The sequence below is a fragment of the Euleptes europaea genome, chromosome 5 (assembly GCF_029931775.1).
Source record: "Euleptes europaea isolate rEulEur1 chromosome 5, rEulEur1.hap1, whole genome shotgun sequence".
NCBI classification, from domain to species: Eukaryota; Metazoa; Chordata; class Lepidosauria; order Squamata; family Sphaerodactylidae; genus Euleptes; species Euleptes europaea.
Window position 1 is genome coordinate 48,444,260 of NC_079316.1, and position 22,593 is coordinate 48,466,852.

General features: G+C 39.3%; 1 protein-coding gene across 2 annotated transcripts in view; it reads right to left on the reverse strand.

Annotated features, from left to right (window-relative positions):
- The window catches only part of STAG1 (STAG1 cohesin complex component), a 103,540-nt gene that overhangs the window by 30,876 nt on the left and 50,071 nt on the right, over window positions 1-22,593 (reverse strand). For both annotated transcript variants that reach the window (XM_056850568.1, XM_056850567.1), the window contains 10 exons: window positions 18,625-18,748; window positions 15,028-15,126; window positions 13,642-13,721; window positions 11,755-11,862; window positions 9,220-9,334; window positions 5,707-5,824; window positions 3,403-3,506; window positions 1,497-1,589; window positions 1,325-1,414; window positions 959-1,162 (listed from right to left, as the gene is read on the reverse strand). In XM_056850568.1, coding sequence (XP_056706546.1) covers window positions 959-1,162; window positions 1,325-1,414; window positions 1,497-1,589; window positions 3,403-3,506; window positions 5,707-5,824; window positions 9,220-9,334; window positions 11,755-11,862; window positions 13,642-13,721; window positions 15,028-15,126; window positions 18,625-18,748 — 1,135 coding nt within the window. The remainder of the gene's footprint in view (window positions 1-958; window positions 1,163-1,324; window positions 1,415-1,496; window positions 1,590-3,402; window positions 3,507-5,706; window positions 5,825-9,219; window positions 9,335-11,754; window positions 11,863-13,641; window positions 13,722-15,027; window positions 15,127-18,624; window positions 18,749-22,593) is intronic.

The following is a 22,593-nucleotide window of genomic DNA, read 5'->3' on the forward strand; positions in this document are numbered from 1 at the left end:
GCATTCTTTGGTGAATTTTTTCTCCTTGTGAATGAAACAATATTTTCTGCCAACTGTTAAGCAGCCTTGCAAACTGGAATTATTGTTTACAAGACTGGAGATCAAATCTAAAATGTCAACAAAAATACCAACACAAGGGTTTGTCTGCAAGTGTGTTTAGAGAGAAAATGATTGCCTAAACACTTTAAAGACAGAATGTGTTTCTGACGTTCACTTCTGCATATAAAAATTAGGGATAAATGAGCTGATACAGATTCCTGTAGATGGAAAAATATAGACAATTAAACTTGACCTAAGTTAACATCCAATTCTGTGATTGGGAGATGATTACAAAGCAATGCTACATCTTTTGCACATGCTAATCAGATCCAAATTACTGAAAAATTCGTATTATGAGAAAATACGTGTTGTTTGGTTTTCTGCTTGCCTCTCTGATTTGCAAAAGATGAACCTACACAATGGTTACATGCAACCTCCTTCTCTTTATGCAAGACAGACTATCCTGAAAGTCTGTAAGTGTTTGAACATATTGACTCTTCAAATCAATCTGCCACCTTACTCCAAATATTACTGCTCCCACAGCTGTTAAGAACAGACTACTGCACAATATAAATTATATTTATGGTAGCTTCAAATCCAATAGTAGCAACTATCACTAAGAGTTCGACTTATCTGCATTATCATTATCACCCTACAATCTGCTACTAACTGAACCACATTACGGTGATACAGAAATTGTTCCATTTCTATTTGTGCTCTGCAGTGAAGGTGTTCATGTGTTTGCCACCCACCTCTGTCTAGGCCCTCTGTCTTTAACACCCCCAATACAACAGAACCTTAGTTTTCATTTGGTGTTCTGGGATACAAACAAAAAATAAATAGTTGAGATTAGTCGTGTTCTGGCACTAATGTGTGGGCAGATACTTTAGTATTGAGAAAGAAGAAGATTCAAACAAACCTCATTTAACAGATCCTCTACAGAATGGTTGAATCTGTCCACAAATTCATCAATAAGCTGGCTGTGAGCTATGTCAACTCTGTTCTGAATAGTATATTCTTCACTGCAGAGAATGCTATATGTTTTGCTGCAGGCTTCAAGAACATCCGACTCTACATGTTTTTCTACAACAAATTTAATCTGTTTCAACAAGGCATCCAAGTGCTGTGGAACAGAAAGGAAGTTCTGTTATTTCTTACAGTATAACAGCAAAACACAAGAACGCCACAAGATAGCAATGCAAGACAGCAACCTAGCATTAAAGTCTTCAACTAAAATAAATTCAAATTTTACCAGTTAAGAAGAGCTGTTATTTTGGCAAAATACCTTTTCCATTCTTCCTGTACTATAGATTTCCAAGTCAAAATACTGAGGGATCTGAAGGAGATTTGCCACCTTCTCTGCATCAGCAGAATACTGGCAACAGAAAAAAATGCCCACGTTACAAAAGAAGAGTAATAGATTTAATGCCAGGAAAGAATGTTTTAGGGAATATTACCTTTGACAGTAGCATGGGAAGTGCAATAATGAAGTGTTCTGTTAGCTTGTTTCGGTCATCTATCTGAGTTTTCCTTTCTTTTGCAGTTAGAACCTATAAAATTAAAAGTATATTAACTCATATATTGCAGTTCTTGGCTGAAACATTCCAAAGGCTTTTCTAATGGCTTCTGCGGAACTGTTTCAGTTAACGTGTATCATTTAACATACAGAGCCATGATGAAACTACTACCCAGGTAGGCACCTGATTTCATGCTAACACTGTATTTTGCTAAAATCTTTATATATATGATAATACAAAAACACAAATTAGTGTTAAAGCAAAACCATTACATAGTAAGGACTGGTCTATATGAGCATATGGAGACTGCTCTATGGAATTTTATTTTTGTAATGGATTAAGATGAAGTGACAGAAGCACATCTACAGAATACATTTTTGCTCCACTAGGCATTAATGATCAGATTTATCAGGGGTTTTTATGGCAGGTGCCATCAACTGATCCATCTGTGTGATTCTTTATACTCCTATTTTATGCCTAGGAACTAACTTTTAAAATTGCTCAGCAGTAATTTATAATTAAATATTTATGACTTTATCTGCAAGTATAAGTACATGGACATTTATCTTATATCTCATGGAGTACAATACGCTGGCCAGTAGCTACCACTAGACTTCACATATGGTTGAGATTAATTACTTTGTGGGGGTGGGACAGGGCAGAGCAGGGCAGTTATAAGACAAAGAAGGGACAGAATAAAGCAGAAAGTAAGACTGCAAAAAAGAAGAAGAAGCAACCAGCCACTGTCTTACAACCTATCATGGCTGCAATAAGACACCTTATTAGAGGTCATGAGCACTGCTATGTAAAGAAGAAGAGTTGGTTTTTATATGCTGACTTTCTCTACCACTTAAGACTCAAATCGGCTTACAATCACCCTCCCTTCCCCTCCCCACAACAGACACCTTGTGAGGTAGGTGGGGCTGAGACAGTGTGACTAGCCCAAGGTCACCCAGCTGGCTTCATGTGTAGAAGTGGGGAAACAAATTCAGTTCACCAGATTAGAGTCCGCTGCTCATGCGGAGGAGTGGGGAATCAAACTCAGTTCTCCAGATCAGAGTCCACCTCTCCAAACCACCACTCTTAACCACTACACCACGCTGGCTCTCTTAGTAAAAATTAGTAATCCATCCTATTCTAAAATAGTAAAAATATTAAGTTATGTATTAAGAAAAATGTATTCTCTGTGGTTGTAACTAAGCTTGTCCTAACTTTAAGATTGCAATCCTCAACCGAGGGGAGTTCCTTAGGAGCTGGTGTGACCTCACACCGGCGTTAAGTGCCCCTTTTACCCAGGATAAGGGGCACTTACACTGTCCTGGGGAAAAACATGCAAGCACAGCCACCCCAGCAGAGAATTCCCAGAAGGGAAAGGCCACGCTGGCCTGCGGGGTATTCCCGGCCTGGGGAGTATTCCTCTTGGCAGCTTCCTAACCCCTTCCCCCCAGGAATGCCCCCTCGCACTGTGGTGTTGCTGCACCACCTTTTTGGGTGGCACAGCCCCATTGATGGCAAAGGGGACATTTTATTTTTAGTTATTTGTCTAAGTTTTAATTCTCTTTTCAGTGGCCGGGAAGCCTCTCAGGAGGCTCCCAGATGCCGCAGATCTACCCCCCACCTTCAGGAATGGGATGTAAGTCACCATATTTTATGGTTATAGCAACCCATTTGTATGCATCCTGATTAGGAACCATCTCAATGATTGTCCTTCCTGGTGATTTAAATCATGATTTAAAGAATTGATTTAAATTAATCCATTCTGATATACAACAATTCACTGATCAAAATGCTTATTACTCTTTGGTATATTTAACCGTACAATTTCTGAGTGAAAATTAACACTTACTCTCTTTCCAGTACCTCTGCCTACTGGAGGATGCGCTTCTGCAGCTTGCCGAATTGTACATACCATCAGCTCTATAAGTGCACTCTCCTGCCGATCGGACATTGCTAAAGACAGAGATAACAAGATCTTAAATGACTGAATAAAATGCAGCCAACTAATCTATGAAACAAAGAACACTATATTTTGCTAAAGACTAGTTTATGAGTCAAACTACAAATCATAAGGGAGACCCATGATCCAATCTCTATATGTATTTTTAATGTTAAAAATATATAGGGAATCTGTGCCTCTTTTCTCTCTCTCATAGAGCTAATGACATCTTGGAAGACGGAACTTCTATTGCTAAACTGATGCCTCCATGACTGAAATCGCACATTCAAAAATATGTTGGATGATCCAATCATGATCCAATCGCACATTAACATGTAATTCAGCCCTACAAATGCTTGATGTTCTTCTAATTTGAGGGCCAAATTAGATAAAATGGCAGTAGGTCCATAGTTGCATTTCCAAAAAGTTTGAACAGTCAAAAATGGGAGAAGGGGTGGCACAAACACAAAACTGGAGGTGGGAGGTAAATTTCTTTTTCTTTTCTTTTGTGTACGTGTGTGTGTGCTATCTTCCCAAACTAAATGGGCACACACCCTCAAAATTGCTCCTTGCTCTTTGGAGGAAACAAAATATTCTGGATAACTCTAGTCAGGTCTTACTCTCACCAGGCTCTAGGCATCTAGTTAGTATACCAGATCATTTAATTCCTGACAAGTGCACCTCAACAACATCTCTAGTATAGTACAAAAGTGGTATTTGAGAGAATTCTTTAATATAACATAACTATTTTACATTGTTAACATTAACTAACTCAGCAGAAAATTATGCCATCATTTACTACTACATAGATAATTAAAGGAGAGCAATTTAAAAAGAATTATATATCATTACAAAATAAACGGGAAATTGGTTCTTGTAGGTTATCTGGGCTGTGTAACTGTGGTCTTGGTATTTTCTTTCCTGACATTTCGCCCGCAGCTGTGGCAGGCTTCTTCAGAGGAGTAACACTAAAGGACAGTATCTCTCAGTGTCAAGTGTGCAGGAAGAGTAATATATAGTCAGAAGGGGGTTGGGTTTGAGCTGAGTCATTGTCCTGCAAAGTATTAAAGGTAATGAGCAAATCATTGACCTGTAAGTATCAAGATAATGTGCTAATGAGGGTGTGGTATGTTAATGTGGAACCATTGTATCCTGAAGTGAACTGTTAAACATGTGGAATCCAAGGCTAATCCGCATGGCTATTGTGGACTGTAGTGGACCTCCAGACTAAGTATCTTGATACTTACAGGACAATGATTTGCACATTACCTTTAATACTATGCAGGACAATGACTCAGCTCAAACCCAACCCCCTTCTGACTATATATTACTCTTCCTACACACTTGACACTGAGAGACACTGTCCTTCAGTGTTACTCCTCTGAAGATGCCTGCCACAGCTGCGGGCGAAATGTCAGGAAAGAAAATACCAAGACCACGGTTACACAGCCCAGATAACCTACAAGAACCAACGAACTCTGACCGTGAAAGCCTTCGACAATATTTTAAACGGGAAATGTTTATAGAATTGGCTTATTATATTGGATATTAATGTTTACCATAAAGTGTGTCTTCTGAAAGCAAATAATGTTGCATAGCTTTTTCACCAGATCATGAATAATGCAATGAAGTAGTTTTCAGTGTTACTCCTAAGAGTGATGAACTCAACTCTGTTCAATTTGTAAAATTAAGTACTAATTCATATTTCAATGCCTCACACATCACCACCACCATAATTTCAACCACTGCTTTTCAAGAGTCAAAAAGGGCAAGAGTCCAGTAGCACCTTAAAGATAACAAAAATATTTTCTGGTAGGGTCATACCCTACCAGAAAATATTTTTGTTAGTCTTTAAGATGCTACTGGACTCTTGCCCTTTTTGACTACTGCAGACAGACTAACACGGCTACCCATTGTGCTTTTCAAGAGAATATTCTCTTATTTTTCTCATGTTCCCAGGAGTCTACACAAGCCACGTCAAGACAAAGGAAACAATTCCTTGTACTTATCTGGACATAATACCAGAAGTGGAAGCAATACATTCAATATTTATAGTTAGACAGGACAACAATTTTTTAATCTGACTGCAATCCAAGAATATAATGATGTTTTGACTTATTTTCAGTTGAGCAGTCTATGGGTGTTTGTTTTCCATCCACTTCAAACTGAAGATATCAGATCATGCTGTGCTGATGTCACAGATCTAACACATACCTTCTTCTCCTTGGACAGGTTCTTCCAGCAGCAATTCTGTCATGCATTCCCAGTCTTTTAACAGTTCTTGAGAGCTTTCCCATAAACTGTCCACCAAGTAAGCTGCATGTTCATGCAACTAGAAAACACAGAATCACTTTATAGAAGTGCAGGCAGAATACTATTCAATATGGGCCATATCCCCTAAGACAGCACAAAATCACTGCTGATCAGCAGGTTATACAATTATTAATGCTATGGTGACCCCAATCCACTTCTGCTAACTAGTTGCACAAGCAGACACTTGTAGCAGCACAATGGCCACAGCAATGTAAAGGATGCTCAAGCAACCTGGTGTTGGCTGCCTCAAAGCTGATGGCAAAATGGGATAGATAGGGCTAGCAACGGTTCTCCTTTTCTCCATGCCCTCTCAAACCTTGTTCTGCATAAAGGCTTTACAGCAACACCAATGGCTGGTGTTGCTTTGTTAGAGCCCAGCACCCAACAGGATTACAAGGGGTGAGGGTTCACCTTATGCTACTTAATATAGGATTTCACACTATTCAAGTCTAGTCCACATCATTTATATGATCAAGCAACTAGGATGCACTCTGCCTTTAAAAATTGATAAGAAACTTCAACTGGTCCAAAATTTGGAAGCCACACTAATCCTGGGGGTTGGGCCATATCATCTCCATGCTGAAATATCTGCATTAGATGCCTGCCTGTCTCGGAGCACAATGGAGAGGGGGGTTTCACAGATTGTACAGGGCTTGCCTGGCACTATTCCAAACTCCACGTTAATGTATGAACTTTAAACTCTGTGGAATGGTGGAACAGGGCTAGGGCAAGTACACATGCTAGGTCCTGGAAACTGCCTGACCTGTTTATGCACTTGTACCCACTGAGCGTGGTTTCCTTGTGCAACATCCCCTTTGCTGCTTGAGCACCATGGCACACAAAGCTCTTGCATGATTACAACACTATTACCCAGTGTGTTCTCCCCTCTATAGTGTTTCAAATTGTAGGGAAGTGTGTGGCTGTGTCTAAACAGCTGGGAAACTGCTGGAAAGGAGTCACTTAATATTAACTTTTACACTGCAGGGGAAAGCAGCATCGCTGAGAGCTCTCAAGCTTGTACTTTGGGGCTGTCCCCTTGCAATCTGTTCTGCTCTGTAACCTTTCTATGAACACCCAGTACAGCTCAGTTAGGACTCCATTGTGTCCACTGCCCAATGTGGCTGAGTTGAGGCAGCTATTGATTAATACTAACAAGCTGATTACGATTAACCAGCTGGCTTCTGACAAATGTATTTTCTATTTGGTTGACTGTTGAGTTACACTGTAATGTTGATTTCTTCCTATGAACACTTAGTGGCAAATCTCACTAAATTCAGCAAGACTTATTGAATAAGTGTACATCATCCCACTGAGAACACCTCACTAAAGTAAGAGAGGAAGCTGAAGAAAAAGAGTACATGGAAATACCCGAGGGTAGCTCTACTGGTTTGCAGCAAAAAAAAAAAGAAAGAAAAAAGAAAAACAAGAAAAACAAGAACCTGGGACTCCTTAAAGACTACAAATTTATTCCAATTAAAGTTGTGTGCACTAGAGCCTATTTTTCAAACACACAAGCTTAGGCCTAAACTAAATGTTACATTTCACATGTGATCACCATAGGGACTTGTAGCCTTACGCCAGCTGTGGGTCCCCAATGGTAACTCAGTTCTAAAGTGCTGCAGGGTCCAATTCAGATCAAGATTGCAGCATGAGAAGAAAGGGCTCCAGCCTTCTCCTCGTGCTGTTTTCTTGACCCCAAATGGCACCAGGGGGTATTATTTGCCATTGAGGGCTACATATGCATTCCCCCCACTGTACAAGCCCCCTCACAGCCATTTTGAGTAGGGAAAATGGTGTGTGGAGGGAGGCCGAAGCTCCTCTTCCCACTGTCCTGTGGCCTCTGTGGCATTTTAGAATTGAGTTACTATGGGGAACTTGCAGCCGGCATCCTGCTGCCAATCACATTTTAAATGTAAGGTGTAATTTGGGCATTAGTCACAAATTTTATGGCACTATCAAACAGCTAATCATTGGATTCTTCTTAGGGATATCAGTGCTCTTGGCCTTCTACATGAATGTGGGCATTTTTGTCTACTTGCTATAGTTACTCTCCCCTCCATAATTCCATCATGCGCATAGTTTACTCTTGGTCCTTTTTGCAATTGCACTGTAGTTACATGAATTATCCTTGATTATTTGTGGATTAATTGATACCACCATTCCAGTGTTATGTTTGCATCAGCCTTCTGACAAAAATACATATCATGTTCTATTGTTTCTGCGGATTCAATGTTAATTGAATTGCTTTAATATGCAGTTATTATCCTTTAAGCAGAAGGCCAAGGTACAGACTCAATTTATGTGCACTACATTTGTAGAGACCACAGGGCAGCATCATTACAGTGCTAGGCACTTTCAAAAATACCTTAATTTCTTTAAGTACTAAATTCCTATTGGGAACCATGACTTGTTGAGCTGTTAAGAGTGTTTTTTCAAGCAATTCAGTCTTGTCACTGTTAATGTCTCCCCACCCCCACTCCTCAAACAGTACATAACATTTGGTTAGGCAGTAACTTACACAAGTTAATTTGGTGTAATTATGAAATTACAAAGTAAATTTGTTATATCATAATATAATAAAATAGACTACAAAGTATTGAAACAACATATTCAATTTTAAATTAATTTATTGGTAGATCCAAGGCAGGTACCTATGGTGGCCCATTAAAACATGATTCAGGAATAGTAAAATGCCTTCATTATGAACAAGCAACATTTTCAATGCAGTCTTAAGCTACACAAAACTCTTCAGAAGCCTCAATAATTCTTTCCCTCTTTCCCCACAAATAGGAAAAGATGTTTGAGTGAGAACATTTTAAGTTCCAGTCAATACTAGAGAGACTTGACTACTACTTTTTATTACTTTAAAAAAACCTTCCCTTCTATTGTGTACAGTATTTTAGGTCTCATTATGGATGCACATCTGGAGTGGTTGATTTTAACATACCACTTATTTCCCCATTAAAATATCCCAAAATTATTGCAAATTCAGAAGTTCACAACACAATTATATATACACCTAGTGCAGTTCTTTATCAATGACTCTTTGGTTCAAGGTATTTTAGTCAGGAGCACAATCTTCCACTGCAATTTTCAAAACACATCTTATTATCTTGTACTAAGTTATATTCCTCTAAAATAGTGAAACCAAATCAGAAAACATAGTCCCATCTAATGCTCACAAGAATTCAACATCGGCTGAAGCTTTCTATATTATCACTGGTCTTATTAACAGACCTTATCACTTTAAAAACTTTTGCATGGCTTCTGGAAAATACCCCGGAAGCCAGAAGCACATAAATGAGAGGGCCAACATCCTTTAGAACTTAGCCAGATTTCATAGTAAGTGCTAAGACATAATTTAACAGTAAGAGGTTGTGAAACTTTATATGAAAACTGAAAGCATAATTTTACCTCACTTTCGAGAAAGAAAAGGACCAGCATTCTAATAAGGTTTCCATTTGGACTGTTCCGCCCTCTCCTCTTGGCTAGTGCTTCTTCTGCTTGAGGGTCATGTCGGCTAAACAGTCTAGAAAGAGAAAATAGTACTTTTCATGTTACCAAGTTTGTTGGGTCAGCCTTAGAGGTAATGCTCTGGGGACAAACGTATTCCTTTACCATGTCCAATAAAACTGAGCAAAGGCATTAAACCAGTATACAAATGGTACTGCCCAATCACTAAATGAGTTCTGTCAGCACAGGCTAAACCAGAATATATATGTGGCTGTAGAATGACAGCCTTTGTAGAATACAGTGAAGAATCTTATTGAGCTATGACAGCTAATTTCCCTTGAAAAAATTCATACAAGGAGTGGAAGAGGTCAGAGAGAGATACGTGCTTGGTGAACATTACGAAAAGTCAACTGTATCAAGACTAGACTCAGATCATAGATAGATCATGGATAGTGATAAAATAGTAAGAATTTCTACATGTAAAGAGAAATCTTGAAGAAAAGAGACTGATACTAGGCCAAAATGGAAGCAATGATGGACCCTTTTTAAAGAATATGACCAGGTGTTTGAGACTGAGTAGGTAGGATATATTACATATTATGTAATTTTCAGGAACCAGTGAAGGCTTCTATGTTTCCTTATGGAGTCCAAAGCAGTCAAGGAGGAAAGCTGGAAGAGGTCTGGTCTCAGTGCAAGATTCTTATAGAAACGGGGATTAAGGAGCAAATTTCCCATTGTCTTGGCAACAATGTACTGCCATACTGTTGCAATGGAACCTATGCTCAGTCACAGAACAGGGACTGATTGCATGATTACCTCACTTTTGGAAAATTGTTTGGGTTATGTAGTTTTTAGTATTATCTTAAAACAGAAATTATGAACTTCTAAATGAAAAGTCAGTCATGCTAGGAAAAGTTGAGGGCAGCAGGAAAAGAGGAAGTCCCAACAAGAGATGGATTGACTCAATAAAGGAAGCCACAGCCCTCAGATTGCAAGATCTGAGCAAGGCTGTCAAAGATAGGACATTTTGGAGGACTTTGATTCATAGGGTCACCATGAGTCGGAAGCGATTTGATGGCACTTAACACACACAAATGATTATGAAATGGCAACAAAACTAATAGAACACACAAGAAGAGAGATGCTGTCTGTGTTTTTATGCAGATCCATCTAAAACAATGAACAGATCTGTATTAACAAATAATGTCTTGGCTCATGAAGTACTGACTGATGAGGGATTCAACTTCATACACACAAACACTGCTCACAGTCCTTAAATTCAGATATTAAACTCTAAAATCCATCTTAATGAAATAGCTTCTTTTGTAGGGATGCCAGCCTTCAGGTGGGACCTGGGGATCCCCTGGAATTACAGCTCATCTCCAGACTATAGAGACCAGTTCCCCTGGAGAAAATGGATGCTTTGGAGGGTGGACTCTATGGCATTGTACCCCACTGAGGTCCCTGTCCTCCCCAGGCTTCATTCCCAAATCTCCAGGAGTTTCCCAATCTGGATCTGGCAACCCTGCCCCCCCATCCCCCAGTGGTGGCCGGGGGAACCTGGCAACCCTATTCTTGTGACACTAGTATTTTCCTGCCAATAGGCAAAATTAAAATAGGCAATAGAATTCATATTGCCCTAGGAATCCTATTAATCTAAGAATATTGTAAATTACTAGCATATTAATGTAGAAAGTGTGCCCCTTTCCCAATTTGTAGCCATAAAATATTTATGGAGTGCTGTTACATTACTGTCTACTAGCAATTAATAAATGACATGGTTACAGAGATAATGGACAAGAGCTCTTCAGAGGCCCTATTCTGAATGCCTCCATCTTCAAAGGCAAGGGGGGTGGGGCCCCTAGCGACAGGGCCTTCTCTGATTTGCCTTCCCCATAATTATTCACATGGTGCCAAACCAGCTCAGTTTTGGGCACCAGATCATGTTTCCCTTTGCCCAGGCACCTGCGGATTGTTGAAGTTGTTTAGTTTGGTTGATTTTGTTGTTTATTGTGTCTGATTTTTTCTTCATTGTTTATTATTTATAGCTGTTCTATAATTTCTCACTGCTGTTCTGAAATTGTAATTGCTACTGGATCTTTCTACTGTTTAAGCTAATGAAGTAGTTGCTGCTGATAGCTTTTTATTGTGCTAGTTTTATTGTGCTAGTTTAATTAATTGTATTGATTGCCTATAGTTACATAAGATTATTTTGTTTTAAATTATAAGCCTCACTGACACCTTTGTAGCTGAGTATGGGGGTTAATATATTTTAAATAAGTAAATTGTTTGCTGCACAAGCATGAAACACTTCTGACGCCATCTGTCCAATCTCTAAACCAAAGATCCTCCTGGCTCATCTGAGTGTATTAAAGAGTTTTAATAGTATAACGGATATTAATGACTACTTTGACCACGTGCTGTGCCCTTAATGGCCCTCCTTTAGCTTTCGTTCAATATATTTTACTACTTTTCAGATATATTACACAGGCTTACTTTTTGTGAAGGAACTCCCCAGCTGCTACTGCAACAGGTCGATGTGCAGAATACACCAAATGATAAACATTCTCACAGTCTTCATTTGACAAAGCTTCTTCACTTCCACTGGAAAAGCCAGAACACATCACTTGAACCCAAGTGCTTTTGAATCACCTTACCACTTCTTGTAATCTACTTCTTTTAGAATAGATAATACACATACACCTAATGGGTGAGCTCTTTGATGTTTATATCCTGCTCCCCAATATGGGCACCCAAAGCAATTTACACATTGTTCTCTTCTCCGCCATTTTACTCTCTCTAACAAACCTGTGAGACAGGTAACAGTGAGAGAGTAACTGGCCCAAGATCACCCAGTGTGCTTCCATGGTAGAGTCAGAATTTGATCTCCCAGATCCTTGTAAAAGACTGTAATGACTACACAATATCACTAAACTATATTTTTATGTGAATAGTATCAGCTGCTGAAATATGCTGCACAGTTAAAACTCTAAAAAATAATATTCCAAACAAAAATCTGTGGGGATACATGTCATGTAAACCAAGGAATATCCCTCAAAGTGTATTTACAAAATGAATAGATGCTTGCTTTCATAATATTTAAGTAGACATGGTTCTATTAAACAAATCACTTTCTTATTTTGATAGGTGCAGAGGAATTTAGCTAGAAGTCACTGAACGCAGAAGAGTGCTTTATAGTCAGCAGCTGCAGCACTATTAAATAGTTGGTTCATGTCAGTAATTAAGTGATGTTCATGTAGCATATCATCCTTTGAGTGAGATTCTTTTCAGATGCAACAAACTATGTCTTGTCATTGCAAGAACAAGCCTTTGGGCTTGTGTGCTCCCCCTTCTCTTGAGTGCAGCGTGGACTCCGAACGCTTTTGGGTTCACATAAGCCACTATTTGTTTTGATGTCTGAATTGCATGAGATGACCAACCATGGCAGGGCCATCTACAACTAAACTCAATGAAGGAGGAAGAGACTGGGTGCCTTTGGGTAGTGGCAATTCAAACAAACCAACACTTGAGAAAAAAAATAAAGCAAATCTGGTTATAGTAAAACACCAATCTGTGAATTAGGTGATAAGTTCATATGCCCCCACTTTTAGGAATATTTTTTCTCAACTAAATATACATGTATCTTTCTGCATTTTTTAAAAAAAGGATTAAGCAACTTTTTTTATATTTTGCCTTTTACATAAAGAATCCACCTGGAGAGCCCATTCCTCGGGGGGGGGGGCGGTTTGATGCATGGTGGCTGGGAGTGGTGCAGCTGCGTTGCTTCCTCAGAGGCTTCCCAGCCACAAACGAAATAAATAATAAGTATGAAAATAGATAATACCTGAAAATTCCCCATAGCACTGAACAGGGCCACACCAGCTATTTTCATGGCATAGCAACACCACAGCGAGAAGGTGGCGTTCCCAAGGTGAAAGAAGTTTGGAAGCTGACTGACATCAGCTATGCCCCTGGAAACAACAGCACCACCATCCCCAGTTGGTGCGGGCTTTTCCTTTCGGGATTTCCCTGCCGGCATGGCAGCACCGGGAGCAGACGACTGCGCAGCTCTGTGGCTCCCCGGTGCCACCACATTTGCCCCTGTGCCAGCATCTGTGCCACTCTACACCATGGTGAAGGAGTACAGACGCCAGTGTGGGGTCACGCCAGCTCCTGTGGAGCTTTGCCCCCCTTCAGGAATGCACTGTTAATTCCTATATTCAAGCTGAAATGTATCCCACACCTACTTCAGAAGCTGCTTTATAAAAGTTGTTAATATTTGCTTTTGTAATCCCCTATCCTGAATCGATAACTAGAAGAAACGATAACTAGAATAAAATAATGCTGGCAAAGGTAACTTATACTACCTTAAAATATACTCACTGAAGTATTAGTGTGACTAATCGAATGGCTTCTACAGCAACATCATATTCCTTATCAAGTGTCATTGATACAATGCGATCCTGAAAAGCAGACAGACCATAAACGTTTCCAGGAGAAACAGCTGAAGTTGTAAATTAGGGGGTTGGATCCAAGAAATTCCTACCACTAACTGAGGAGTCTTCCTCTGCAACTGTCCTTAGATTCATCCTATAATGTTTACACAAATCTTTCTATTACATTTGACATTGAATTTCCTCCCAAACACTTCAAATACAACAGAAGGAAAATACCTTCACAGGTCATATACCAAGTACTACATATAACTGATAGTTTTACAAACATATTCACATAAAAACAATCCTCTGCACCACACAAGGAACAGGAACCAAGCAGTCACAGGCTGAATTACACAATTAAAAGAGATAAATATGGGGATATTTGAAAATCCATGCTTTCTGCACTATTTATGTACACTTTAACAAATAGTTTCACTTCAGTCTTCTACTTGCTTTCTAGGACAGGCAAATCCTTGTAAGAAGTGAGAACCCTAATCTGGTAATGTCCATAAGGCAGATCAAGACAAAATATATGTAATTTTTAAGGCATTCATATTAACTTCCTCCTTCTAGAAGATGGGTTAAACATTGGTAGTTCAGCTACTGTTGCATTTTGATGGGGGGGGGAAACATGGTTCAAATGTCTTCCTACTCTGAAGCTTATTATGAAGCCAAGGGCTTGTCACTATGACAGTCTACCTCACTGCAAAGTTATTGTGAAGCTAGAACACTGTATTAGAGTACTATGAAAGAAGAGATGCTGTGAAGGTTACTCTAAACATATAGGAGCCATTTTCCTGTGAGTGCCTTAAGTAATATTAACAGTGCATTTCTAAGGAGAGTTACTTCAGTCTGCCCATTGAAATGAATGGGCTTAAACTGGAGTAACTCTCCTTAGGAATGCACTGTAAATTACTCAATCACCAGGGCAGGGACCAACTGGAGAGTTAATACCACAATGGGGTGTATACACACATGTACAAAGTCCATGGTAAAGGAGGGGGGGAGCACACACTATAATGCGAGCTTCACACACTATAAGATAGTTTCCTGATCAAAACAGAAAGTGGAAACAGCTAAAACAATGAAAGGTTTTTTGTTTTGTTTTTTACAAGGGAATAGGGAGAAGAGAAGAGAAAGGATCATAAAAATATTATTTTCCCTTTTAATCTAAGCTGAACGTACATTCTACATACTCATGAAGTTGTCAGGGTCCAACCCTTCTACTTCTTGGTGGCATGCTCTTGAGAACATAGTATATAAAAATACATCAAATCAATAATTAAAGTAAGACAAAAGATGTATGTGGTCTTAAAAACCATACACCTACCTTAAATCTATTCGTAAATAGCTCCAGCTTGGGAAACAACTCTCTGTTGGTGTACAAACTCTGCAAAGCTTTTAGACACTTCAATCTCACTTCACCTTGCTAAATAAAATAAACATTTTATTTATTTATTTATTTATTTACGAGTAGTACAGTCCAAAGGCACCAGAGATATAGCTATTCCTTTCAAATAATAGAAGAAAATTATCAAACTTCCTTGATATGCAAAATGTTTTATTTTACTCATTTATTAGCTGTCATTCCATCAAATGTTTGGAGTGACTTACAAGTTTTTATAGCATGATTAAAACTACTTACAAATAAATTTATACAAACAAGAGCAGAAAGAAACCAAACACTAAAATCGGGATTCAGAGAAAACCCAGCAAAGACTAAGCTAAAAACACTTTAAAAATTAAAGCTTTCTTCCTCCATGGAAATGAAAAACAACAAGGGGAATTGGCAAGCATCTCTGGGAAGCTTATTCCACAGTATCCATACGAGATGCCATTACCAAGAAAACTATTGCATTGATGGTCCACAGGTCCCTAAAATGGACCACAGGGTTTCATTTTTAGAATACGGAATAACTGTATGAGAAGATGGCATGAGAAAAATTTCTCCCAGAGATACATGTTTAATATAGCATAAAGAGCTTAGAACCACTATAAGCAGAAATAATCAAATGTAACAACTGAATATGTATGTGAAAGAAAAATGAAGAACCAGGGAAGAAAGATCTGCAAGAGATCCTCTGATTAGAACCATATTGGCAGATATCTTAAACTGTCAAATTTCAATCTCATAAATGCAGCAAAATGCCAGACTTTTTAATACTATATTATATTCATCAATACCAGAACGAATGGTATTATATTAAACGAGACTGATCATGGCAGGAGAATGCCCTTCTGAAGCCATCCAGTTCTAGCCATTCCAATATGTGCAAAATGAGAGCTATTGGTGTTAACACTGCCCTGTGCGCCAATCCTTTCAAAGTGACCCGCTTGTAAGAAGCAGAGAGAGCAGAAGTTGGGATTTAACTAAACTCTAGTCATGTGGGTCATTGTGGGAAATGGGTTGTGTCTTTTTGGAAGGGCATACTTGGGGGTATTTAGGGGTTAAGAGCAGATAACTCTTGGCAAGGTCAATTCAATTCCAAAGAATTTAAAAACAACTCAATGTACAGTTCTACACAGTAACTAACCAAGAGGTTCAAAATCACCTGCCCTTCAGACAAACAAGATTTCTTCTCAACATAACCGTTCAAGTCAAACAGAGCACTGACACTTCATACTATTACAGGAGTAACTGCTGTGTAAACAATATAAACTTAAGATCAGACTTATGGGCTGATAACAAAACTTGTTGTCTTGGAGTCTGACTGACCCCTTAATACTTCTAGTGATTTTTTTCTTTACATGCAGAAAATACCATATTGTGGTGACAGACTTCCACAGCGTCTTTGAAGGTCAATAAGACGCATACGCCTTGGTGTGCAGTGTGGTGCTTTTATTTTCCCATTCATCCCACTGTGGGCTGATCATATATCAATAATGTTCTAATAGTCATTTTAATTAGTAAAATGGGAAGGGGGGCAAGAGATTTAACAGTGGGGCACAACTGCCATATTACCCTTGGGAGTACATGAAATCTGAAGTGGTACCGGTTTACTTAAAAGGGTTTTTTAAAAAATAGCTTCAGAGGTAAAAATCAGCACACACACTTGCACAAAATCTTTAGACCAACAGTCCTGAAACCCACCAAAGCCACCACTTCTCAGCTGTTTCTCTCTCCCACTGCATCCCTTGTCAGCCAACTGGTTGTTCTTCCCCCAAGCATCTTGGCTCAAATTCCTACAGCAGACATCTGCCATTCTTCTCTCCTCTCAACTTCTGCTTCCCAAGCTTCCTATCACAGCATATTGCTGTGTGTAACAAAGGGTGGGAAATGGAATTCTCTTATTTTGAACTGCCAAGGAATGTCATTTCAATGGCTTGACATCTACCAACATTTTCCAAGTAAGTCATGCCATCCTACTCCACTGCTTCCTTTATTAACTAAACTGGCATAAATACTGGTTAGAATTACTTTCCTCTCTCTACTTCACCATCAAGTTCTGCTAGTGGAAATGCCAAAATTGGCTGAGATAGAATATGCAAAGCTTTATCTAATGTTCATTCTTAAAATGAACCGCTATGTACTTTTTTTTAAATTATGGCTGCAATTCAGAATACTCTGCCCCCCACCCCTCACTGTCTTCTACAGCCTCAGCAGAACCTGTACATATTTTAAAATCAGAAAAGGCCTATAGGCAAAACCTGGCCTGTTGAAAGGTGCATGCTGAAAAGGTGCTCTGCCATAGTCATGACTTTCTACTAATGGATAAGAACATTAGAAACGTGTTCGTATACATTTTAATTCCATCCTTTCTCTGAATAGTTCGGGACAGCATATACAGTTCTCGGCTTTTCCCTTTTAATCTCAAAACAAACTCTTACAATAGACATAGTGACTGGCTTGAAGTCACCCAGCAGGCTTCATGACAGTCTTGATTTGAAACCAAGTCCTCACTGGACCTCTAGCCACTACACCACAATGGTTCTCTGTCAGCAGTGGCAAGAGCATAAGTTTTCAGCTTTATGGCAACCAGGTTGAGAAACAACCTACGGATTGATTTTAGGCAACTTCATTAATGTCTTTTATTGCTTCCAATGCTTAGTTAAAATGAATCAAAAGGGGACCATTGGTGGCCCCTATCATGTACCCTGCCCCTTAACCTAGCAACAAAGGCATCAACAGCAAAGCTTTTACTACCACCCTCAATGAACAGCAGAGGTGCTCTGAGCACTATGTGGTATGTGCTTGTGAGAAGAGATGAGGGTGGCCATCCAATCTGATGTTCAGGTCTACAGTTGTCCACTGGGGCATATAGATACTAAGTTTTAAGAATCCACAGTTTCTACCATGGTGTAAGAGCCTCATGTTATCAGATGAGGATTATTAGCCAAAGGGTAATAACTGGGACTACCAGAGCTCTGCAGAGTAACTATCTAAATGTGCATCAAAATACATACTAAAAGACCTTCTTAGTAGTACTCAGTTATTCAGATTTGCTGCTATAGCGCCAGATACAAAGGATCACATTAAAGCATTGTGGGATCAAAACTAAATATATATTTCCGAGTCTGAATGTACTCATATTTCTGTAACAAGCTATGTTTATATACAATTATCACTACTTTACAATTTTAAAAACTGTTCCTTAGATGTTAGTGTAATGAAAAAATAGGATATAATCTGAAAGATGAAGACCTTCCACTATTACATGTTTGTTAAAATTACAAATGAAATGGTGCTAGAAACGTTTCCCTCAAATGCCATTTAAACTAACATCTACACAACAGACTGAATAATGCTCCACACTTTATTCAAGAGATGAAGGAAATAGGGTAAGACAGAAGCTTATGAATAATGTTGCACATAAATGAACCAAAATAATTCTAATGTGACTATGTGTGATTTAAACACCAAAGATATAAACACAGGAAAAGGGCATATTTTGACAGGAAAATCTATTTTACTGCAGACGACACTTACTCTGTCATGAAGCGTCCAACCCACATACTTTAAATAACTATCATTCAAGAAGGCATCACTGTACATTTTCATCCACACTCCAATTTCTTCAATACAAACAGCTCTAATCTCTGCTATAGCATCACTGTGAAAAAAGGGAGAATTCAATTAATCTACTTGCTTTATTTCAGTGCATGGTGTGCATGTGTGAATGCATACATGTAACAAAAAGCCACATCTCAAAGTTCTGTGTTATGTCCATTCTTGAGAGTGATCAAGAAACACAACCCAAGATGGAACTATGCAGACAAGACAAGGTTTGATTATTCAGGGGTTTGTTTTTTAAAAAAATACTTTTTATTGCTTTTTCTATAAAAATAATACATTTCTTATTCGGTATTCCATATAGCTTTTCTTTCCATATATTTATGAATAATAATGCATAGCTTAATGCATACCTTCATAGTCAAATACATATAATAATTTGAACTCCCCCCCACTTCCTCTAACCCATTCTTAATCAAGTCACTCCTTTATATTACTATTTGTCTATTCCTTCTAAACTAGTATATATTTATTTATAATTGTCTATTTCTTTCTAGTGTCCATGTATACTCCATAACTTAGTAACCCAATCTCTAATCTATTCAATTAGCATTAAGGATATTTAAAGATACTATTAGGATACATAATTACTCCAAAAACAAGGATAGAACTATATATTCTTTACATTATCAAGTAAGTTAAAAAACTCATTGTTATTTCCCTGCACCTCCCCTTACTCCCAACATTTCAATACCCTCCAACCCTTTATCCCTTCTTTTTGAACGACTTGCACATCTGATCTGTTTGTAGATGAAAGTAAGTCCTTGTGGTATTAACCAAGCGTATTTAATTCAATTTTTCCTCAATATCATTGTGAAATCTTTATAAGCATTTATCTTTGCGACCAAGTGGCTAGGTATATCTTTTAGCAGTATTAATGATAATCCCTCTACCAAAAGAGGACTATCATATTGGATTTGCATGATTGTATTTTTCATTCTGAGATCATAAAAGGCAATCACAATCTCTCTAGGTGTTGATTTCTGCATTTTTGGTGACAAGGGAGCTCGGTATATTTTGTCTGTTGCATAGTTTAATTTTTGTTCACTTAAATGGAAAATATCAGCAAGTGACTTTATCATAGTCTCTCTAGTATATCCATATTTTTCCGTGAGATTGCGTATTCGTAGATTGGATTCTCTCGATTTCATATCCAAAAGTGCAATCTGGTCCTTCAGAATCTCTCCTTGTGTTTGTAATTCTCCAATTTGTTTCTCATTATCCTTAGTTTCCAAGCGAATTTCCTTTTGTTCCTCCTCCACTTTTGTTATGGTTATTTCCATCTTTTTCATGTCTGTTTTTAATACCTTCACTTGGTCTTTAATTGTCTTAATCTCGTTCAAAAGGTTGTCAAGTTTCTGGTCAATTAGTTGAGTCATTTGCTTTGTTTGTTGTTGAATTTGTTTATTGAGTGTTTCAGTGTGCTGCATCAACATTTCCTCCAGTCTTTTGTAATCCATGCTTCCCTGTGGAGCTGGTTGTATAGGCGGGCAGTATTGGTGTAACACAAACCATCAAGTTTCAGGAGTCCTCTAGTTAGGCCTTTAAAGACATCTGGTTCTTCCCACAAAGTCTCCTCGTTCTCACAGTAATACGTGGCTGGAAGACTTAAAAACAAAAGTGTTTCAAATCGGAAATAGAACATCCCTCCCCCTTCCAACTCGGAATCTTCAGTTGCTGCGTACAATGTCACTCAAATCGACTGTTGTTATGTCTACCCGTGAGAAAGATTTATAATTCCTCAGTCTGGTTGGTGATTTTTCTTATTTTTATCAAATTATCTCATGGTCTTGGGTGGGGGGGTGCGTGTTTGTAGCTGGTTGAAAAAGCTCCTCAGTCTTTTTTTGATTGAAAAGCCAGCAAAAGGAGTTCTTGGCACTTACAGGTCTTGGATGTCGGGGTTTCTGTTGTTAAAATGGTTCAATAGCTGGTGTTTGGTAGAGGAGATCTGATCCTGGATCCATTAAGAGGCGCTCACGGCGGTGGTTTCTTCCTCAGCCGGGCGGGACAAGCGTCCAAACCCCCCCGAGCTTCGTTCCTGGGGGAAAGTTTGGGAGTCAAAACCGCACTCTTCGGCAGCAGGAATTTCCTGCTCCACGTTCCACCTTTTAGGAACGTGGTCGGGACACTAAAAGTGACCCGTTTTCGGAGCGTCTCCAGGTTCTCTCAAGAGCTCTTGAGAGAAGTTGTGATCAGATCAGCCATCTTGCCGGACGTTCCAGGTTTGATTATTCAGGTTTATCCCCACCTGAATGGTGTTCGCAACTAGATGGCTTTATTTTCACACATATATATGTATAGTTACCGTTTATTCCTATGGGGAAATATAAAGTGTTGTACTTGAGAACGACAGAACAGTAGGGAGAATGCCTGCATATCACTTCAACATTGGGTGATCTGCTGACAGACACTGTAATAGGGGATGTGTTCCATAACAGAAGGAACTCTAGTCTTCAATAGCTACAATCTTAAAATGACTGAGTGATATTTCTGAAGGTCTCTTTTGACTTGGGAGTATGAGCCTCAGCAGGCTGGAAAGCCAACCAGCCTCACCATCACTAAATATGAACATAAAAGTAGCCATGCTAGATCAGAACAACAATCCATCTAATCCAGCATACTGTTCCCGATACTGGTCACTCTGATGCCACAAACAAGGTTGTCGGCAGACGACCGAAGGAGGGGAAATTCTTGTTATCTCCTTTTGATCTTCTTTTCCTCCTCCTTTTTTCTGCCCTCAAGTTATGTGCATGAGCATTCTATTTTTGTTCCATTGTGGGAAATATAGTTCTTAGAACACCTGACATACAATGTGAGACATTCTGCAAACTACAGTTCCTACAATAGAAGCCAGAGATATTATGCATTTCTTCAATTAACAGGGAGGACACAGCAGCAAGAATTTTTTATCAGCAGAAGGCCCCGTCGGCATCTCGGGGTGGTGCTGCCACAGCAGTGCCAGGAGACTGGCATCAGGGCCTCCCCACCGGCGTTGGAGCCACTTACAACAGCATAAGTAGCTTTGATTTGGAAAAAAAATTAAAGCTACTTATGCTGTTGTAAGTGGCTCCAACGCCAGTGGGGAGGCCCTGATGCCAGTCTCCTGGCACTGCTGTGGCAGCACCACCCCGAGATGCCGACAGGGCCTTCTGCTGGTGTTCCAAGGGGTGTTCTGGCATCCGGGGGGGGGGCTGCCTGTAGGCAGCCTCCTGTCCCCTTTGTCCCCGGGTACACCAGTGGGGAGAAGAGCAAGGCTGCACCTTAAAGGCTTTTCTCGAACTTTCGGTGGCTGTGGAACGGCTTAGGAGTCACTGCAGCAACGCCTCCTCCCCACCGTCCCCGGCCACCGAAAACTCGGCAATGGGCTGTTAGAAACTTAGTTCTGGAAAGCTCCACCAATTTTGGCAGCTGGCTGCACCCACGGTGAGATAAAAGATATCAATGTGTATGCCTAGAGGGGAGGAGTCATGTCGTCAGCTTAGTTCTTTCTTAAAGGGATACAGCAGGTCAGAATTTAAGATTATTGCGGGGAAGAAGTGTGGGTTATTGAGACTATTAGGGATATGCATCAGAAAAAAAATCAGTATTTTTTGGATCTGGATTATGGTGAAGGCATAATTATTGGTATTCTGGTCTCCAATACTGGTTCAGTATTCGGATTCAGATTTTTTTCAAGATTTCTGAAATTTTTTGGGTCCATTATTCCCTACAGGGAATCTTTTTGGGGGGCTGGAGTGGCTGTTTTTCAAGCAAATGACACCAAAATCACAGCAGAGTTATGCTGCCTTGGTTAACAGAAAAGGTGAAGCAGGAATAGCCACCCACAGCCCTTTTCAGAAGCCTATTCTTCAGTACACAATGACTGAGGCTCATGCTGATTACCCT